Below are 20,366 nucleotides of genomic sequence, written 5' to 3' on the forward strand. Positions count from 1 at the left end.
AAAAGGAACACAGCATAGTTATTTGTGTGCTAGGCTCTGTACATACCCATGTCTATCTCATTCATGTCACATAGGAAAAAGAAACACCGAGAGCCCGATATAGAGTACTATGTATTGGAAAAGGAGAAAAATGAAAGTAAATAATAATAATACTCACAAACCAGGGTTACCTATTTAGGCAACCACTGTAAATGCAGGTGGGGAGATTAAGGCCTGTCCCCACTCAGGGCTAAGATGTCATTCTCTGTACTTCAGGAAAAAGGGGTATATCACCCCTCCACCGGGGGTGGACACTGGTATCGCAGAAGGTGAACAGTGGCCCCAATAGGATAAAATATACTAAAATTTCTAAAATTGCTATGGAGGTAGTGGTGGACTCCCCTCCCCACAGCAGACATGAAGCTGTCAATTTTCAATCAAAATAAATGTATTTACATACTCATTGGAGTATGTGAATACATTTATTCTGATTGAAAATTGACAGCTTCATGTCTACTTTGGGGAGGGGAGTGCACCACTACCTCCATAGCAATTTTAGAAAGTTTAGTATATTTTATCCTTTTGGGGCCACTGTTCACCTTCTGCGATCATCATGTCACATATTTAACTCAGGACTGATCTTCATACCAATTAGTGGCTTTCCCCTTTCCAATGAGAAGTCTTTAACTTTTCTGTAATAGTTCACCAGGGATCTATGTGTGGCTAAAATTGAGTTAAAAACCCTTCCACAGTATGGTATTTCAGCCGAAGCAATGACAGTTCCCTGGCTGTGAACTTCATTGCATTGTGGGAGACGACATGCTGTTGCCAAGCACACAGTACCTCCTTTAGCCTATCACATTGTTAGTGGGCGAATTTATAGATAAGGGCAGTAAAGATGCTGACCTGCAGGCTCATGTAAAGCCTGGTACACACCATGCAATTTGCCGCCAGATAGATGGGTCGAATAAATAATTTCCGACAGGATCGATTTGCGTAGAAGTGATTAGGAAATCGATCAGAAAAATTATCGGAAATTCGATCGGATCTGGCGGAAATTATCTTTCGAACCATCTATCTGATGGTAAATTGCATGGTGTATATCAGGCATTCGATCAAACATTGGGAATGAATTACCGGGGGCGAGTATCAATCATTTGTTGATCTTTCTGCTATTTTTTTTTTTAACTTCTTACTTATCTATGTTGTGATTTATTTTTCTTAAAGTGAACCTCTAGACTAAAAATCTACTCAGCAGTACTGAAAAGGCTTGGGGTTTCTTTAACAGTTTCACAGCATCATTACCCAAGCCTCATTTTTAGCTGCACAGAAGAAAACTGCCCGGGCATTTTTCCCCTGATGCTGTGCAAAGCATGATGGGATTTCTGATGGTGCTGTTCTCCTCCTGCTGTTTTGGTGCAATTTTTTTTTTTTTAATTTTTAATTTGAGTTTTGAAGCCTACCTGGGAGGGGTGATCAGGACACAGGAGAGTTGAAACTGTGTCTCATGCTCCATCACCTCCTTTCAACCAAAAAGATGGTTGCCCTCATGAAAAAGATGGCTGCCCCCAAGAAAAAGATGGCTGCCCCCAAGAAATCACAAACATGTACCTGTTCTTTTAAAACAGGGTGGGTAAGAGATTATATTACCGATCTATTTTAATTGACATAACTAATGTAACTTAATGACAGTAAGTTTGTTTAGGCTGAAGTTCCCCTTTAAGATACAAAACCTAGTGACAGAGGCGAATATGGTGAAAGGAGATGCTGCAATAGCCACCTCTCCCACTGTAATCCATGCATGGGTTAAGGCACTGCCTCTGCTCTGTACACCACTCCACAGAAGTCAATGGAGCATGTCATGCTGTGTGAGCAGAGACATGGAAGTGAGGCACTGTCAATGCAATGTACAGGTACTCAGTCTACATGACGGATTCAATGGAATATCTAGAACAGTATCTTGTCTGGCTGTATTCTTTTATACACTCATCAGTATGCATACCTGCTTACATACCCTGAATGTACCTTATAATGGAATAGACATTCACTACGAGACACAAATTATATTTTCTAGTATTTACTTTACAATTAGTGCCTCAGCTGTGTGAAATCCATATAGCCAAGACACTAATTGCCCCACCTGTGCATATGTGAGATTACCTGCATGTACTGTTGGTGGGCTGTGAGGACAAGTTTAGGAAACAATAAATTAGGCTCAGCGCACAGGAGAGAGAAACTCGGACGAAAATTGTCCATTTCATGGACCGAGGACAAGCAGACAACATGCTTAGATGATACAATGCAATTAATAGGACTAGTTCAGACTCTACTCATTCGTTTCACCGACTCCAACTCTCCTTGACCATATGCACTTCTGCATGCCATATGTGTCCTTCAATCACTGCTTCTTTCAGCTGTTGCATAGGTATGTTCATAGTGTCGCATATGCTGTCTATCCACCTTAGCCTCTGCCATACTCTTCTTCTTTTGCTCTCAATTTTTCCAAACATCAAGGCTTTCTCCAAAAATTCTGGCATTCTTATGTGTCCCAGTTGCAATTAACTTTTTCTACCGAGTTTTCTCCTAGGAGATAATTTTTCATCTTCTACATAAAATAACTTTTTAGAACTTTGCAACTGAGTATTTTCTTGCTTGCTGGCGGTTTAAACATTTCATTTACAAGGTGTGAAAATATCACCTAGGAGAAAACTCAGGAGAAAAATTGAATTGCATATGGGCCCATGTGTCCAAAGTATTTAATTTGTTTTTTTTTGTCTTGATTTTTTTTTTTTTTTTTTTTACAAATCAGAATTATTTAAGTTTAAATAGTAGTATCAACCCTTGTAGTGAACACTCTGGCCTTATTTCTTTAAAGGGAAACTGTAAAAAAAAATTGGCCAGTTACTTACCTGGGGCTTCTTCCAGCCTCCTGAAGTCCTCCTGCTCCCTCACCATCATTCCGCATTGTGCTGCCCCCCTCGTAAAGCCAGCCACACACCTCCTCTATTGCGCTCCTGTGGCTGGGAGAGTCCTGAGCGTGTGCAGCAGCAATTTTTACTTACTATGCAAATGCAGCATGCACAGGAGCGCAGTGGAGGAGACGTGCAGCACATGGCCGCCCATGAGGCCATCGAAGGTGGACACCAGGGGAATAAAGCAGTGTGGTATGACAGCGAGGGACCAGGAGGACTTCAGGGGGCTGGAAGATGTCCCAGGTAATAAACTGGTCTTTTTTTTTTTAAAGTTAAAGAGACACTGAAGCGAAAAAAAAAATGATGATATTATGATTTGTATGTGTAGCACAGCTAAGAAATAAAACATTAAGATCAGATACATCAGTGTAATTGTTTCCAGTACAGGAAGAGTTGAGAAACTCCAGTTGTTATCTCTATGCAAACAAGCCATTAAGCTCTCCGACTAAGTTAGTCGTGGAGAGGGCTGTTATCTGACTTTTATTATCTCAACTGTTCCTGGACTATTTACTTTTCCTCTGCTAGAGGAGAGGTCATTACTTCACAGACTGCTCTGAAAGACTCATTTTGAATGCTGAGTGTTGTGTAATGTGCACATATTATAAAATGATGCAATGTTAGAAAAAACACTATATACAAATTCATTAAAATTCCTGGGAATCTCTCTCCCACGAAAATCATCAGATCTTTTTAAGAGCAATTATGTTCCCTTGATCTCACTACTCCAAAAAGAACTTCAATCCATGTCCAAATATTATCTGTCATGGGCAGGAAGAATTGTTGCTTTTAAAATGTTCACTCTCCCTAAAATTTTATATGTATTTAGGACAATCCCGATTCCAGTCAAGGCCTCGTTCTTTAAAGATCTCAACAGACTTATAAACTCTTATGTTTGGCAAGGCAAAACTCCCAAAATTGCTCGTCATTTTATGGTACTAGCCAAAAATAAAGGAGGAATGGGCCTCCCCTGTGTACAAACATATTACAATGCGGCCATTTTAGAAAATATTAAACACTGGTGGGATTACACTCCAACTAAAACTTGGGTAAAAATGGAATCCTATCAAATGACCTATTCTTTAAGAGACACTCTAGCCGCCATGATGCTAGGTTATAAGCCCCCCTCTCATAACTTCCCAACAATAAATGCTACATTAAAAGCGTGGGAACATTTCTTGAAATTCCCCCCGAACTCTCACAAAAACCTACTCGCACGTCTCCCAATCAGCTGTCTATCCTTGTTCTCCCCCCATTTAGACACCTCATCCTGGTCAAAAGCAGGGATTAATACAGTTAACGACTTATTTCTCAAAGGCACAATCCAAAAATTCAACTCCCTACAAACTAAATTCAATCTCCCAGATTCTCAACTGTTCACCTACCACAGAATTTACCACATGATAAACAGTCGCTGTCTGACACTCCCAAAAATACCTTACAAAATTTACAATCTTTTAGAATCTCATTCGGATAAAAAAGGCATTATCTCAATATGGTATGAGACAATGAGCCCAGATCCCGACAAGACCTTAACCAAATACTCAGATGCATGGACAAACGATCTAAAACTAGAAATATCTCCATCAGATATACTAAACTCAACTAAAAAGCTACTACAATTCTCAAAGTGTAACTCCCACTGAGAAGCACACCAAAAAATAGTCTCAAGATCGTACCTCACACCTAGAAGAGTAGCGTCTTTCTCAACACTAGCCTCTCCACTGTGCTGGAAATGCCAAAAACAGATTGGAACATTACTTCACATGCTTTGGGAGTGCCAATTAGTGAGAACACTCTGGGTCAAAGTAGAAAAATTCCTAAAAACAGAAATCTCCCCCAGTTTTAAACTGTCCCCAGCTTTGGCCTTACTGCTTATTGGAATAGATGACATACAAGTTAATTGCCAACCATTAGTAGCTCATATTATGATGAGCGCAATCTCACTAATAACTTCGGCCTGGAAATCCACTGAGGAAATCCCATTCACCAAGCTGCAGGCTAGGACCAGCAGCAATTTAAAACTGGAAACAGACATTAGAAAACGATTAAACACAAACCACCTATATTATCATGTCCCTAGCTTATGGTGCAATAAATTCAATTAAGCAAATCTGTCTAAATAAAAATCACCCATCTCAAGCTTAAGAGCATTAACTCAACCCCAAATCCATAAACAAATAAGAACTCCACGAATTAGTGGTCTACCCCACCAAATATGCCCCGACCTGACCCAATAATTACAAAATATCAATACACTGGCGGACTGCCCTTGCGGCTCTGCGTTCGTCCAGTACTCTTGTTGACACTCTCAGGTGTTCTGCCCAGAGTGGCCATGTAAAGAACACACGAGAGCATCACCAACCCTAATGTAGTAACACCCACAACCATTACACAACACCCAGATCTGGACCAATACTTATCAATATCTATCAATATTACTTATCCAAGGCAACACTACAGCCTCAATATAATAGGTGCTAACAGATGAGGTCTCAACCCATGTTATCATTTCTCTCCTTATGCTATAGTGAGCAAGTTAATTGTTATGTTAAACTAGTAGCCCTGGTATTCCACCCCTATCCTCCCCACTAACCCGTTACATAATTGAATAAGCGTCATATGATTTCAGGAAGATACAAGTAGGTAAATGACAAAAATAGGAAGGTCTCCATATATCATGACGGCTACGCAGCTATGCTTACATGTGTCACAATATCTAGACACCACATATCAGATGTTGTAGTTATTAGAGTTTATAGTGTTAAATTAAGCTTCATAGCAAAAAGTATATCTATAAGCTGTATCAATATGGAATTATTTGTATTGCAATCATTTCAATGTCAACATTCTTTTCATTTTTATGTCAAACAGCTGTCTTTTCATCAAAATGTTTTCTTATCCTGTTATATGCTATGAAACTGAATAAAAAAAAATATATATAAAAGAAAAAACACTATATACCTGAAAATAAAAGTATGAGAATATTTTCTTTGCTGCTAATCTTCTAGTAATTATTCATAGTACACAACCAATTCACTATATCATATTTTTTTTTCGCTTCAGTGTCTCTTTAAGGTTTCCTTGAAGTATTGACAGGTTCTAGCAGTCCAGGGAACTCTTAGTAGCTTTCTCCTCACCCACAATTCAAAAGCATTAATTTTTCTATCCATGACCTTATTTATAGTCAAACTTATACCGCCATATGTTACCACTGGGAAAGACCATATCTTTAACTTTTCTAATTTTTGTTGGTAAAGGGACATCTCTATCCTGTAATATCTTGCCATAGCTTTCTACTTAAGTATTGAGCATCTCCTAATCTCATGGCTTTAACAGTTTCGTTATTTGGAATACACAGTCCCAACAAATCCATTTTTCTAAGATTTTACATGTCCATCTTATTCTGAAAGTACCGTAGAATGTCGTTATAGTAAACTCTGATACAGTAAACCTCTGGCTATAGTAAATTCATTCTTCAGGTCCCAGCCATGCACCTGTGTGACTATATAAAGCATGACCAATCCTGTTATAGTAAACTTCTGATATAGTAAACTACTTGGCCAGGTCCCTTGGAGTGTACATTAAAGAGATTCTACTATATAATGGAAGCCTATACAAATCATGCGTATGTATTCTCACAAAGCTTTTCAATGGACAACAGACCCAATGAGCTTTCTGTCTCCTTCCTAATTTCAGCCTCATATTGGATGCCAACAGCAGTTGTACGGAGCCATTATGAGCAGCCTGAGGTTGTTCAGCACAGAGGACGACATATTGAAGAGCACCCTGAACTGTATGAAAAGGGCCACCCGGCCCACAAAATAATAGAAGTTTATAAATATAGCCAGTGAAACCAACCCAAGTCAGTATTGGTAGAAATTGGGTTCATGTTGCCAAATAATGCCAATCTGCAGAAGCTGCTGCAAACAGGTCTCTCTTCTGGGCAGTACTGTACAGATATGGCACACAAACAAAGAAAACCAAGTCCAACAACCAAATAATCAGAAAGAACAAAAGGCCAACTCACCCCAGAGCAGGAAGTGGCAAAAATGACACTAAGCGGAAAACAATGATCAAAGAATAAAATAAATGTAAACATTAGCTTTAATGACAGACATAAGGAAACAAGACAAGCGCCTCACCTTGCCGTCAAACTTGGAGTATTCATTGAAGGGATTGTTTAGCTGTAGAGGACACTGTTCCAGGCGGACAGATAATATGGAAGGCTTTCCGCTACGTGGAGACTTTTCTGTGAAATTCTTCTTTTCAAACAGTGAACTAAGCTCCTCTGCTGCAAATAAGAGTAAAACATATGTGTTTTAAATATCCCTTGTCTTTTAAGGTTTCCCTTGTGTTATTATAATTATAAATAGAACTTAAAGTGGACCAAAAATGTAGCATAACATTTTTATTGACTGTGTAATGAATCCACCTACTTTTGACCCAAAGTAAGGCTGCTTACACACTAAGACGTTACAGGCGCCTGTTAGTGCAGCCTGTAACGCTCCCCCAACGTACAGCAATGTAACACAAGTGGGCTGTTCACACAGCCCACGTTGAGTCACATGTAACGCTGCACGTTCTCCCGAAAGTGCAGCATGCTGCGGCGTTAGAGCGGCTTAAAGGGAAGGTTCAAGCAAAAAAAAAAAAAAAAATGAGTTTCACTTACCTGGGGCTTCTACCAGCCCCATGCAGCCATCCTGTGCCCTCGTAGTCACTCACTGCTGCTCCAGTCCCCCGCTGGCAGCTTGCCGACCTCGGAGGTCGGCAGGACGCATCGCGTACATTTTTACGCATTCCCGCTAGTGCAGGAACATTAACACATACATTTTTACGCGTTCAATGCGTACATTTTTACGCATTGAACTAGTAATGCGTAAAAATGTATGTGTTAATGTTCCTGCACTAGCGGGAATGCATAAAAATGTACGCAATGCGTCCTGCCGACCTCCGAGGTCAGCAAGCTGCCAGCGGGGGACTGGAGCAGCAGTGAGTGACTACGAGGGCACAGGATGGCTGCATGGGGCTGGTAGAAGCCCCAGGTAAGTGAAACTCATTTTTTTATTTTGCTTGGACATTCCTTTTAAGCCAAGTTAGACTGTTTGCACATGCTCAGTCCTGTTGGGGAGGAGCGGAGAGCGGCCAGGCACATGGCTAATTAATATTCACTGCACGTTGTGACGTGCAGTGTTTACTTCCTGGTGCGGCCGCTCTGTGCGGCGATTGGCCGGCGGGACCACGTGATGCCACATGCGTCCAAGAGTACGCATCACGGCATCACGGACGCCAGAGTGAGCTGCACATCGCGGGTCACTCTGACATCTACATCGAAGAGCACCAGGCCTTGAGTTAGGTGCACGTTATGCGACCTTAACGTAGCACCTAACGCAACGTCTTGGTGTGCAAGTAGCCTAAAGTCATCTACTGTATATTCCTGCGTATAAGACTAATTTTTAACCCTTGAAAATCTTCTGAAAAGTTGGGGGTCGTCTTATACACCGGGTATCATTGATGCCGGGTGATACGCCCTATCCTGTTACCGCCTCTCAGATCTCCCTGCTGAGGGAGCGCAATCTATTCTTCCATACTGCTCTGATAAACAGGTAGACAAGGAGAGCAGACCAGTCTACTTAAGGAGAGTTGACCAATGCAACAGGTCAATTGACTATATACTGTTATATACTGGGTAACACATACAGTACAGCAGCAGTATCTGTTCATACACAGCACCAGTACATGATTTTTTTTATTTTAATTTGGTGTGCGTTGGAAGAGGGGTAGTCTTATACGGCGAGTATATCCCAAACTCTATATTTTAACTGGAAAAGTTGGGGGGTCGTCTTATACGCCGGAATATACGGTAGTTCAGACTGTAAGCACCACACTGCTATTTTTCCTGAATGTACAGCTATCAGTTTTTCTTGAATACAGATGTTCTCTATTATAAATTAGCCTTTTTTTCTCCTGCAGTCAGAGATCAAAAAAATGATTATAAACTTTTCATGTACTAAAAAAATGTGTTCGTAGAACTTATAATGTTGTGGGCTTATCTATTAACGCAGAGGGAAAATTTTGACTGGAGCTCCATTACATTCAGAATGTTTGCATTATATCATACGAGAACCAATATAACCTTCAACAATTAAAATCCAGTTTTGTAAAATCCAGTTTTGCAAATTTTGCATTTTGTTGCGCATGCGCCCCGTTGCACTCCATTGCCGGGAGTGTTCTGCGCCTGCGCAGTACCACAGCAAGAGACCGAACCGCCAGAAAAGGGCTGGAGGAAGCCCCAGGTAAGCATGAACCTTGAGACACTATTTCTCTCAGGTTTCCTTTAACTGCAGCACTATTATTTACCTTTTCTTCCCCATTCTTTAACATTCTGCTACAGTTCTCTGTAAATGTATTTGGGGGCATGATAATACAGTATGCTCATGGCACATGAAAGATAGCTACAAAAATAAGATACCAGTTTTCCAATCTGACTGCTTCTAATAATGATCTGTCTTGATGCTCTTTCACAAAGACATTGGAGGAGCGGGAAAGGATATTTTTTATTTATACACAATGAGCAGGGGGACAGGTAAACAAGACTCTACTCAGCTACAGTGCAGCAGTTATACTGTAAGAAGGAGGAGAAGGAAGGTAGGTGGGTCAGGTAATCTGTGGTCATGGCTTATTCCTCCACTAGACTTCCTCATACATTGATGACAGGATAGGGGGAGGAGTCTGGACAGCTGTTTCTCCAATTAAGTGGGGTCAGGTGACATGTCCATGGAAAAGAATAGCTGGACCCGCCTCGACTAGACTTCCTCATGTGGTAATGACAGGATATGGGGAGGAGTGTAATCAGCTGTTTCTCCAATTAAATTGCATTATCATCTCACCAAAAACAAAGCTAAAAGAAGGCACCCAGACAGGTATTTTAAATATATTTATAGCACAAATTGCAGTGGTGAAATCCACAAACTTGTGTGTATTGCTAATTAATGCAAATGTACTATCATATGCAGAGGCTGAACTAAGGCCTTAGCCTGTCTCTGTGACCCATAAATAAATGTACTTCCAAATATGTGAAGTATGAAACTGCCAGGGTCTTAGCCTTCTACAGATCTGATCTATTATAAAAGAAAAAGAATGATGCAACGGCATAACAAATATAATTTGCCTTCACTTGGGACAACATAAAATTCAACATATCCCAGGCAGAATCAAGTAAAATGTAGGTTAGAGTCCACAACCATCCCAAAATGAATTATCTCATATTTTCAGTTTTGTAAAGCTCCTGACATATGTCCAGAGTAAATTTTGCATTTCAGTGCTAAATCAATGAACGCAAAAAAAAAAACAAAAAAAAAAACCTTGCCAGCAGTGAAGTAAGATAAATAAAATAAACACCTCTACTAGTCTAAACTTATGCCTAAATAATGTATCAACGCTTGTCAAGAACAGAAGACCTATTGCAACCTAGAGCTTTGTGAAAAATGTGTTCTAGCAGAGCTCAAAAAAACTGAAACCGTTTGTAGAACAGGATTGGAAAGGATATGGCTAAGCTGCTCTTAGTATCTTACGTTTATTCACAGATAGTATATTTGGGGAAAAAGTGCTCCACTTGAAAACGCACAAAACAGGGGGGGGGGGTCAAATTGTTATGGACTAGTTGTACTAGTCCATAACAATTTGACCCCCCCCCCCCCCCCTAGTTGTAATTGTTAAAGGAAACATACGAGCAAAAAAAAAATTTACTTACCTAGAGCTTCCTCCAGACCCTAGCAGCCGATATGTCTCTTGCCATGGCTCTGCGTCCAGCCGCTGGCCCGGGCTCTCCTTTGTTGCAGATGCCGATGCGCATGTACTGCACCTGTGATACAGCCGCTCTCTGTCGTGCTGACGTAGTCTGGAGTGTTCTGCACAGGCACAGAAGTACTGTGAAGTACACTCCAGACCGTGCGACCCAGAGGGGCTCTCGTGCAGGAGCAGTAGATTCTGACCTGGTGAGGCCAGCATCTGCACCGGAGGGGTCTGCGAGCCCCCGGAGCTGTGGCGAGGGCACAGGACGGCTGCCAGGGGCTGGAGGAAGCCCCGGGTAAGTTTTTTTTTTAATAAGCTCGGACTTTCCATTTAAAGGGTTATTTAAGTCTGTAAAAAAAACTGTTTAACTTACCTGGGACTTCTTGCAGCTCCCTGGAGCCATCCTGTGCCCGCACCGTCCTTCCGAGACCCTACAGCGAGCAGCAGTGACCCCCTCAAAGCTGGCCGGTCGCGGTTTGTTAGGGGCTATTGCGCATGTGCGGCCCCGAGGTGCACACACCCTGATCACGCTCCCGTTTCCTGCAGCTTTCTGCGCATGCACAGTAGTGATTTTCCCGCACTGTGTCAGTACAGAACGATGCCGCGCACGGGGATGAGGAGGCGCATAGCTGGCCAGCTTTGAGGGGGTCGTCGCTGCTGGCCGAAAGATCGCAGATGGACTGCATGGCCACAGGATGACTCCAGGGGACTGCAAGGAGCTCCAGGTAAGTTAAATTTATTTATTTATTTTCTTCTTTAGATTTCCTTTAGAGTGTACCTAAACCAGGACCCAGAGCCAAATATAAAACGTGCCCCCTGTTCTTTACCTGTCCAAGGAGATATGAAGAGACGTCTCGTGGTTCTAGGATCCCCTGGTGCCCCCTCCCCTCTCATAAACCTTTTCATGCTAAGGGAATAATGTGTGCGCATGTGCAAAATTGAAGATACATTCCATCATATCGCACAAACTTGCCGCATCCCGTGGTAAAAGTAGTGATGGCCTATGGGGCCATCACATCGAACATAGCGCAGTGGGTCCCGTCGTGGTACTCAAGAGTTGCAGTGTGTCGTGCACGGTTAACCTAGAAGTGAGGCATAATTTCATAAGTATGGAAGAAGCCACAAGTAAGTACAATGGAGCCCCGGGTCTCAGGTTAACTTTAAAGGAAAGTTTTGTGAGCACCTGAACAGAATGTTGTATGCAGTTGTATCTGCAGATGACTAGCACACTACGTAAAAATTACAAAACAGCTTGTGTGGCACTGATGTCTATCAATTTTTCAATGCAAGTTTAGCTTTCCCTTAAAAGTGTACCCAAGGCGGCGCTGGGGGGGGGGGGGGCAGATGGGACACAGGGGCATGTTCCCTGGTCCATGACATGCCTCGGTGCCACCTATATGCCTCTCTCTGCAACCCATAACCCCCCCCCCCCCCATGCAGGTTGTCAGCAATTTCAAGGGGAAGGGGCGTCCCTTGCAAGAGAGACACTCCTGCAAAACGCCCACTGGGGGCATCCTTAACGCCCCTTCCCCAGTTGTCAATTTGCAACACTGACTCTCCCCAGCCGCTACCCTGCGATAAAACACACAGAGCACAGATTGCAGTGTTGTGATCTCTCAGGGGTCACTGAAGATGAATGTAGCTGATATCTGGCCACAGGAGCGGTGGAGAGTAGCAGTAATTGAGGCTACCTGATCCAGCTAGTCCCCCCAGATCAGGTAGCATGTTTTTTGTTTTTTTTAAAAAGGCATACCTCGGGTTCCCTTTGAAGAGAACCCGAGGTGGGGATCGTAGCAGGAAATCTACACACAAAGGCTGGGTCTGGCTATAGTGCCCAGCCTCTGTTGCTAGTTGAATCCCCCCTAAGTGCCCCCTGCGCTCCGCTCTCCCCCATAAATTACGGCCGCGCTCTCGGGCATTGTTTACCTTACTAATGTCACTCACGCCGCTCCCCACGCCTCCTGCAGAGCGCCGGTCCCCGTCCACGTCACTTCCCTCCAATCAGCGGCGAGGGAAGGGACGTGGGCGGGGACCGGCGCTCCGCAGGAGGCGGGGGAGTGCCGCAAGTGACACTAGTGAGGTAAATACAGCCCAGCGCGGCTGTAATTTATGAGGGAGAGCGGAGCGCAAGGGGGACTTAGCGGGGATTCAACTAGCAACAGAGGCTGGGCACTATAGCCAGACCCAGCCTCTGTGTATAGATTTCTTTCTACGATCCTCACCTCGGGTTCTCTTTAAAGGATACCCGAGGTGACATGTGACATGATGAGATAAACATGGGCATGTACAGTGCCTAGCACACAAATAACTAGGCTGTGTTCCTTTTTTTTTCTCTGCCTGAAAGAGTTAAATATCAGGTATGTAAGTGACTAACTCAGCCCTGACAGGAAATCACTACAGTGTGTCCCTCACTGATAAGAAATTCCAACTATAAAACACTTTCCAAGCAGAAAATGCCTTCTGAGAGCAGGAAAGATATAAAAAGGATCAATAGTTCATAGTATTTAGCTCTGGCATACTTCAATGAATGTGAAACAATAAAACAGTTCAAGCTTAAAAAGTAGATTTAAACCTAAAATAAAACTGTGGAATATCTTAAAAAAGTCATTTTTAGGAGAAGGAAGATATATACAATAGTTTATTTCATTTGTTTATTTTCGCCTCGGGTGTCCTTTAACATTTAATCTGCAGCTTTTGACCTGAATTGACACTTTTATTGACAGCGCAATTCTCCTGCTAACATTGCTCCTGGCAGCTCCGCCCAGGTTTATAAGCCAGCAAATGGTACCTGAATGACTTGTATTCCGGTCCTTCCACTGCACGTTCTTGCACTTGATTTGGTTCTGCCTCTCCTTACGAAGGCGCTCCAGTTTCTGCGCTGGAAAACAGACGGGGGGAAAAAAGATGACTTTTCCTGGAGAAACTTTTCTCAGAGATTACAATGAATTCCTGTGTCATGAATATTTCATAATGCATGTATAGAAAGATGGGGAATGGGGCAGAGGAGATGGGAGGGGGTGGGTTTCAGGAAAGGGAGAGCAGCGAGCATAAAATGTTTAAAGATGACAAGAAGTTCAGAAAACACCAACAAAAACAGAAAAATGTGCTTGATTTATAATTGAAATTAGGGGACATAAAACATTAATACAGACCATAAAGATAGTATTAACATAGAAGGGAATCGTAAAATGTGAAAACTAGCGTGATTAATAGGACAGTTCGTTATATAAATCATTAATAACGGTCTTAAAGGAATTTTAATGTACAAATGAAGTCCCGTGAATGTTACAGAGTGTGCATAAAATTACAGTTATGAATTACATGCCCCCGTTTCAAAAATTAAAGATAAATGAACTTGGGCTCAACTATTAAAGTTTTAAATGTAGAATCCTTTATCTGAAAATCAGGAAAAATTATAAAATGTCAGGGCTATATAAATTAGCAGCGTTTTTCTATGGTAGGACGGAACAGTTTATAGGTAATAAAGGAGGTGATTTGTATCCGTGGCAACATTAGTCAAATGTGTAGGGGAAGCGCGATATGAATGAGGATATTTTTATTTTACTAGGTTTTTTTTCTTAATTCCTGTCTTCTTAAAGATGCAAAGCAAAATATTAATGAATTTCCAGAGACTTAACGTAAATATTTCAAGCTCGAAACGCCAAATAGGTTGTACGGGTCAGTGATTATTCATCGTAACCGAGAAGCCGGTTAAAACTGGTTATATGTTGAACAATGTTTAATTAACAACAACATTAAATTCACAACACAATACAAATAATAATAAATAAATATTTAAAGTGAAAATGCTTACAAATCTTTTAAAGTAACGGAAACCTGTGGAAACATTATATAAGTTATATAAGTTTCCCTATTATAATGGTTCCATGTCTGTTTTCAATGTTATTTTTCTTGGTTCTGAAGAATCAAAAATGATGCCCTCACTGTGGCGAACATTACGGAAAGTCGTGTGCATAATCGCCAATGATTTTCGTATGGTCCTGCACAATGACTGTTAGTCCTGGGTAGAATAAGACACAAATATCTTTCCTTTGCTCTCCTCCACTGACAGCACAGCCCCTCAACTCCACATCCTGTGTCAGGTCAGCAAAGAGTTTCACACCTGGTCAACCCCCCTGGGTAGAGCCATTTGGCACACAGCTCATGTCCCCCAAGCCAGCTCAAAACAGTAAGATAAGAAGATTCCCTCCAAACTCATAAGCTTCAAACAAAGATAACTTTAATTTATTAATAATTCAAAATAGGTTTGGCACAGCAAGAAAAAAATTACATTTCCTGATATCTAGAAATAAGCAGGGCTGTGGAGTCGGTCCAAAAACCCACCGACTCCGACTCCTCAGTTTAGGATTCCACCGACTCGGACTCCTCGACTCCGACTCTAATTTGCATATTACAATTTTGTTGATTAAAAGTATGTAACATGAAATTCGTCTGGCGACTGCCAACGCTTAGGAATTTTACAAGGCAACTGAAGTGAGAAGGATATGTAGACTACTATATTTATTCCCTTTAGACTAAAACTAGTCCTTGGTAAGAGTACTTGTAAAAGGTACAAACCGGAACAAAGAACATCTATCAGGCCCTAGGCAATGTAAGTGTGGGTACATGTAAGAATGATGTGCAGGTACTCTGCAGGGGAATGAGGAGATTCTTTCTCTATTACACATTTTTCATGCACAATCTGAACCAGGTTTATGGGTGATAGACACCTCTGTGTTCAATGTGCACAGCATTCTCAGTGGATTCCCTGCAGCTCTGTGGGGAGTGCATATGTAGAGTATAGTACTACTGTGTAACAAAGTAAACCTGAGACAGATGAAGTTAAAGTTTTATACATACCTGGGGCTTCCTCCAGCCGCCTTCAGGATAATCAGTCCCTCGTTGTCCTCCTCCACCACCTGGATCTTCTGCTATGAGTCCAGGTACTTGAGCCAGTCGGGCGTAGTGCGCATGCTCACACTCCGCCGCTGGGAGCGTACTACACCTGCGCAGCCCTATTGAGCAGCACGTGGCTGGACTGCGTTGACTGGCTGAATGACCAGGACTCATAGCAGAAGATCCGGGTGGTGGAGGACAGCGAGGGACTGATTAGCCTGAAGGGGGCTGGAGGAAGCCCCAGGTATGTATAAATCTTTAATTTTCATCCGTCTCAGGTACCCTTTAATTTGTAGTCACCAAACCAAATTTTAACATCATATCAAATTATTTGATTTCATCAGCAAAGGGAGTGCATACATTTGCATAAATCAGCATCAGTGCAGAATTATTTCCATCTCATTGACCATCTCTATTAGTGACACAGCTACACATCAGGCTTTATTCTTACAGCATAGATGTTATTTAGTATATATAAGAGATTCCTGTGTACACATCATATATACAGTCACAATCAGATATGTATATCTGACCTTAAAAATACAGGGACTGCTTTATTGAAGCAGCACAAGTAACTAATTTTGATTGGTTTATTTCATTTTTGTGGACTAAGCACAGCAATTACTGTATATATACTGTATATATACATTATTTTTAATGACTATTATCTGAGAAATAGAACATTTTATCATATTTTCTATTTTAATTACAGTTACAAATTCATTAGGAGTCGGAGTCGGTGCATTTTTTCCCGACTTCGACTCCAGGCACCCAAAATTGCCCGACTCCACGACTCCGACTCCACAGCCCTGGAAATAAGTTCTATCATTCACTTGAATTGCAATTTTCTAGCTATCAGGAATCTGTAGAGAAACCACTTTATCCGGCCTGCGTAGAGCGAATGCAATAGAATAGGCATGTATAGCCTCGTTTGATACAGGGTCACAAGCCGCTTATGAATATAGTCTCGGATTTGCAATGCGCCAATCTGGGGCGGAGTCACACAGATTATTAATAAATTGGTACATTTCTTGCTCTGAGTCTGAGGGTGGCAACCTGGCTTCCAGGAGATAACCCTGCCTTAAACACACCTACTTTCCAGGTAGTGACAGCCCCAGAACTCAGGTCCTATAAAAGTGGGGCGGGACCAAACCTGCCCAATTCTCCAAATTCCATCGACCAGGAACGTCCATGCAGGCGCTTAAGGAGAGCCAGCACCTGCAGTGCTCAAGGACTCTAAACCTGAATGCCTACTTTTAAACTGGACTCTGTTTCTTCATTCTCCAAATGGACTATCAGCCATAACTAAGTAAGAATTTTCTGATTTTATTCCCTTTTATTTTTAAGCTCTGTGTGTATATGTTAATTGGTGTATATAACTGTATGTAATGCATTTTTGTTATTAAACGTTTAAAAATCGTTACACAATCGTACCTATTCTCCTGAAATCACTACCCTGTGTTTAATAGAAGTGTGCCTTTATAACCCGTATGCGAGAACCCGGCCCAGATATAACGATCTGACCCAGGTTCCTGCATACTGCTAGGGGTTAATAGAGTGTTCTCCAAGTCCTAGTATAATTACAGTAGCGGGCTGTGTAACTCGCTTGGTGGCAGATCTTTGAATTTTATGTGTGAGGTGAATCCGTTGGCATCCGAACGCTCCCTCCCCGAGTCAGTTCATCAAATTGCGAACTCGGGTTACCCTTTGTGATGAACAAAATGACCGTGTGAGAGGATTTCTGACGCTGATCGATTTACCTCATCCGCAGACCAGCCTTGCGGTCTGTGACACTCACCATTATGCCTATTTAAACTGCTCTCATTGACTACCTATCACTACTTGTGGTCATGTGACATTACTGGGAGGGAGGAGGCGCCCCAAGATGTGATGTGTGGAATGGATAATGTAAGCTGGATAAAACATACATAAATAGGCTTACCTCTAATAAAAGGGGGTAGCCCAAAAAAAGTAATAACTTTTTTAATAGAAACCAGACACTTGAATGATAACGCGTTTTGCAGATTGCAGTCCACTTCCTCAGATCAAATAACAAAAGTGTCTCAATACTAGCGATTTGCAAGCAGGGAGCACCTCCTGTGTGACATAAGCTTAGCACTCTTGACAGACAAATAAAACTGCAGGGTGGAGCCCTATGTGTAGTAGGTTATTTGTGCTTATTGCCAAGTGTAGACACTTTTTATTTAATTTTCAAATCAGTGCTCTAAAATCACAACTGCAAGCAGACAAACATTTCAGGGGAACCAGCAGTTATTAATTTTTACCAGTAAAAGTGGCCATTAATGATACGATTCTTCGGATGATCGATTCTTTGATACAATTGTAATGTCGATCAGAAATGATAATTTGGGCCCACTAAACAGAAGTAAACCTGCTACCCAATTTGATCAGATTAATGTTATTGATTCCAAAAAAATGTCTCGATTCCATTAATCTGATCGCATTTGATAGCTTTCTTTACGTCAGTCGATCTGAATGATCATTTATGATCGATATTACAATCAAAATCGGAGAATCAATCGACTGAAAAATCATATCGTTAATGGTCACATTAAAGCGACTCAGAGCTCGTATAAATAAAAAGATTTACACATACCTGGGGCTTCTACCCGACCCATTCGCTCCGTTCACTCCCACACCGCCGTCCTCAGTCTTCTGCAGCTCCGCTCCCGGGTCCCCGCACTTCCCTCAGTCGGCTCCAGTCTACGCAGGAGAAGTGCACCCTCTATGCATATATCCAGCAGATGCTGGAGAGATACATAGAGGGCACACTTCTCTTACGTCAGACTGGCTCCGTCTGACAGAAGTGCGGGGACCCGGTACCGGTGCTGCAGAAGCCTGAGGACGGTGGTGTGGGAGTGATCGGAGCATGGTTATCAAGTCCTTAATATAGACCAATAAAGTCCCATATATTTGAATACACTCTTCAAACAGGATCACAGCCACAACGACACTGTAACCTTACGGATTGGTACACCACCACCACACCCCAGAGCAGTGGGCACTCACCATTATACAATGACCTTCTACTAGATAAGGTCTGCAGCACCTATGGGGTCTTCAGGCCACCCCTTGCCTTAATCGAATCCTTCTTGCAATGCTCCCTCCTGTTGGACTTCTTCAAACCATATCACTTCAAATAAAAACACAGCGGGGCCACCATAGCATAAAACCGTAATAATAATTTATTTATAAAAATATTATGCACCCACAAACATGTTGAAAACTTAAGCGCACAATGTTTTTGCAGGCTCTACCTCATGCGTTGGCCACTCGGTAGATTAGGTCGGGCCGCCACTCATAACACCAGACCGTCTCGTCAGGCCCCGATGCTTCCTTTCCGTGTCCCCCATGCTCAGCTCGACTAGTCTCAGGAGGCACCTAGCCTGCCGAGTGGCCAACACATGGGGTAGAGCATCACCGATATGGTGGTGGTGTACCAATTCCGAAGGTTGCAATGTCGTCCTGGCTGTGCTCCTGTTTGAGGAGAGTATTTAAATATACTTTTGAGCGCTGTCTTATTTTAATTTTGGTGTACATTGATTTTAAAGAAGCGCACCACCAAGGCTTTGACATCCCATCTGATATCTGCGCAATATATTGTATGTAATCATGCCCCCACCCCCCGTAAGGCAATATATCAATCCAGGAGCTCATTGTTTATATTAAACAAGATATGGAAAAATTCCCCTTCAAACCAAGGTACAGACCGAGGAGACTTATGAATGCCCGACTTACAAACGAGCCACCGATACGAACTGCATGGATTCAGTGTTTCCATGGGAACAAGCCACAAAAAAAATTCAAATTGGACTTGTTGTTTTTGAGAAAATCGATTAAAAAAAAAAATCAAAGAAAAACATGTTTTTTAACTTGTATAAACAGGCACAGAGGGCAGAGGTGACACAGAGGGGGACACTGGAGGCACAGGGGACAGAGTTAGCACATTGTTCCGACTTAAGAACAGATTCAGGTTAAGAACGAACCTACAGTCCCTAGCTCGTTCGTTAAAGGAAGACTACCTGTATAATGTATTTAGTATGTTTAAAGCTGTGTATTGCTTCTCTTATTGAGCTGACGACTCATCTCCCTCACACTACTACGCCACTACCTCATATGTTTTATGGCAGCTGATTTATAGTCAAATTTGTTCTGTTGTTCTTTTTACAAATAGGAGCTAACAAAGTGTTTGTATTTATCTGTCTTTTCTATTCTAATCTGTATATCTGCTGATTATTCCAATACTGATGGTGTGTGTGATTTATGATAATTCTTTTTACAGTAAAAAGCAGGGCTGTGGAGTCTGTACAAAAATCCACCGACTCCGACTCCTCTAATTTGCATATTGCAATCTTGTTGATTGAAAGTATGTAACATGAATATGCAAGGATACAGAGGCGCCAGTAGGATAAAACAAGATAAAAGGTTTAAAACGGTTTAGGTGGCGGTGGTGGACCGTCCACACACAAACAGACAAAAAAATCGCTGTTGATTGTAGAAAAAAAATTCACAATTTATTCACATACTCCTACATAAAAGTGCAACGCGTTTCACGGGCAAACATCCCGCTTCATCAGGCAATAAACGAACGGAGTATCTCACAGCTCTGAGTATATTGATAGCTTGGCACCTCTGTAACATGAAAATCGTCTCTTAACTGTCAACGCTTAGGAATTTTAAAAGACAACTGAAGTGAGAAGGATATGG

The 20,366-nt window shown here is 42.0% G+C and overlaps 1 protein-coding gene across 1 annotated transcript in view; it reads right to left on the bottom strand.

Annotated features, from left to right (window-relative positions):
• The window catches only part of MAPKAP1 (MAPK associated protein 1), a 245,109-nt gene that overhangs the window by 182,932 nt on the left and 41,811 nt on the right, over positions 1-20,366 (bottom strand). Inside the window, exons 3-4 of the mRNA XM_068247952.1 lie at positions 13,531-13,620; positions 7,094-7,242 (exon numbers count right to left, since the gene is read on the bottom strand). Of these exons, the coding sequence (XP_068104053.1) occupies positions 7,094-7,242; positions 13,531-13,620 (239 nt within the window). The remainder of the gene's footprint in view (positions 1-7,093; positions 7,243-13,530; positions 13,621-20,366) is intronic.

Source organism: Hyperolius riggenbachi, chromosome 8 (genome assembly GCF_040937935.1).
Source record: "Hyperolius riggenbachi isolate aHypRig1 chromosome 8, aHypRig1.pri, whole genome shotgun sequence".
In the NCBI taxonomy this organism is placed as follows: Eukaryota; Metazoa; Chordata; class Amphibia; order Anura; family Hyperoliidae; genus Hyperolius; species Hyperolius riggenbachi.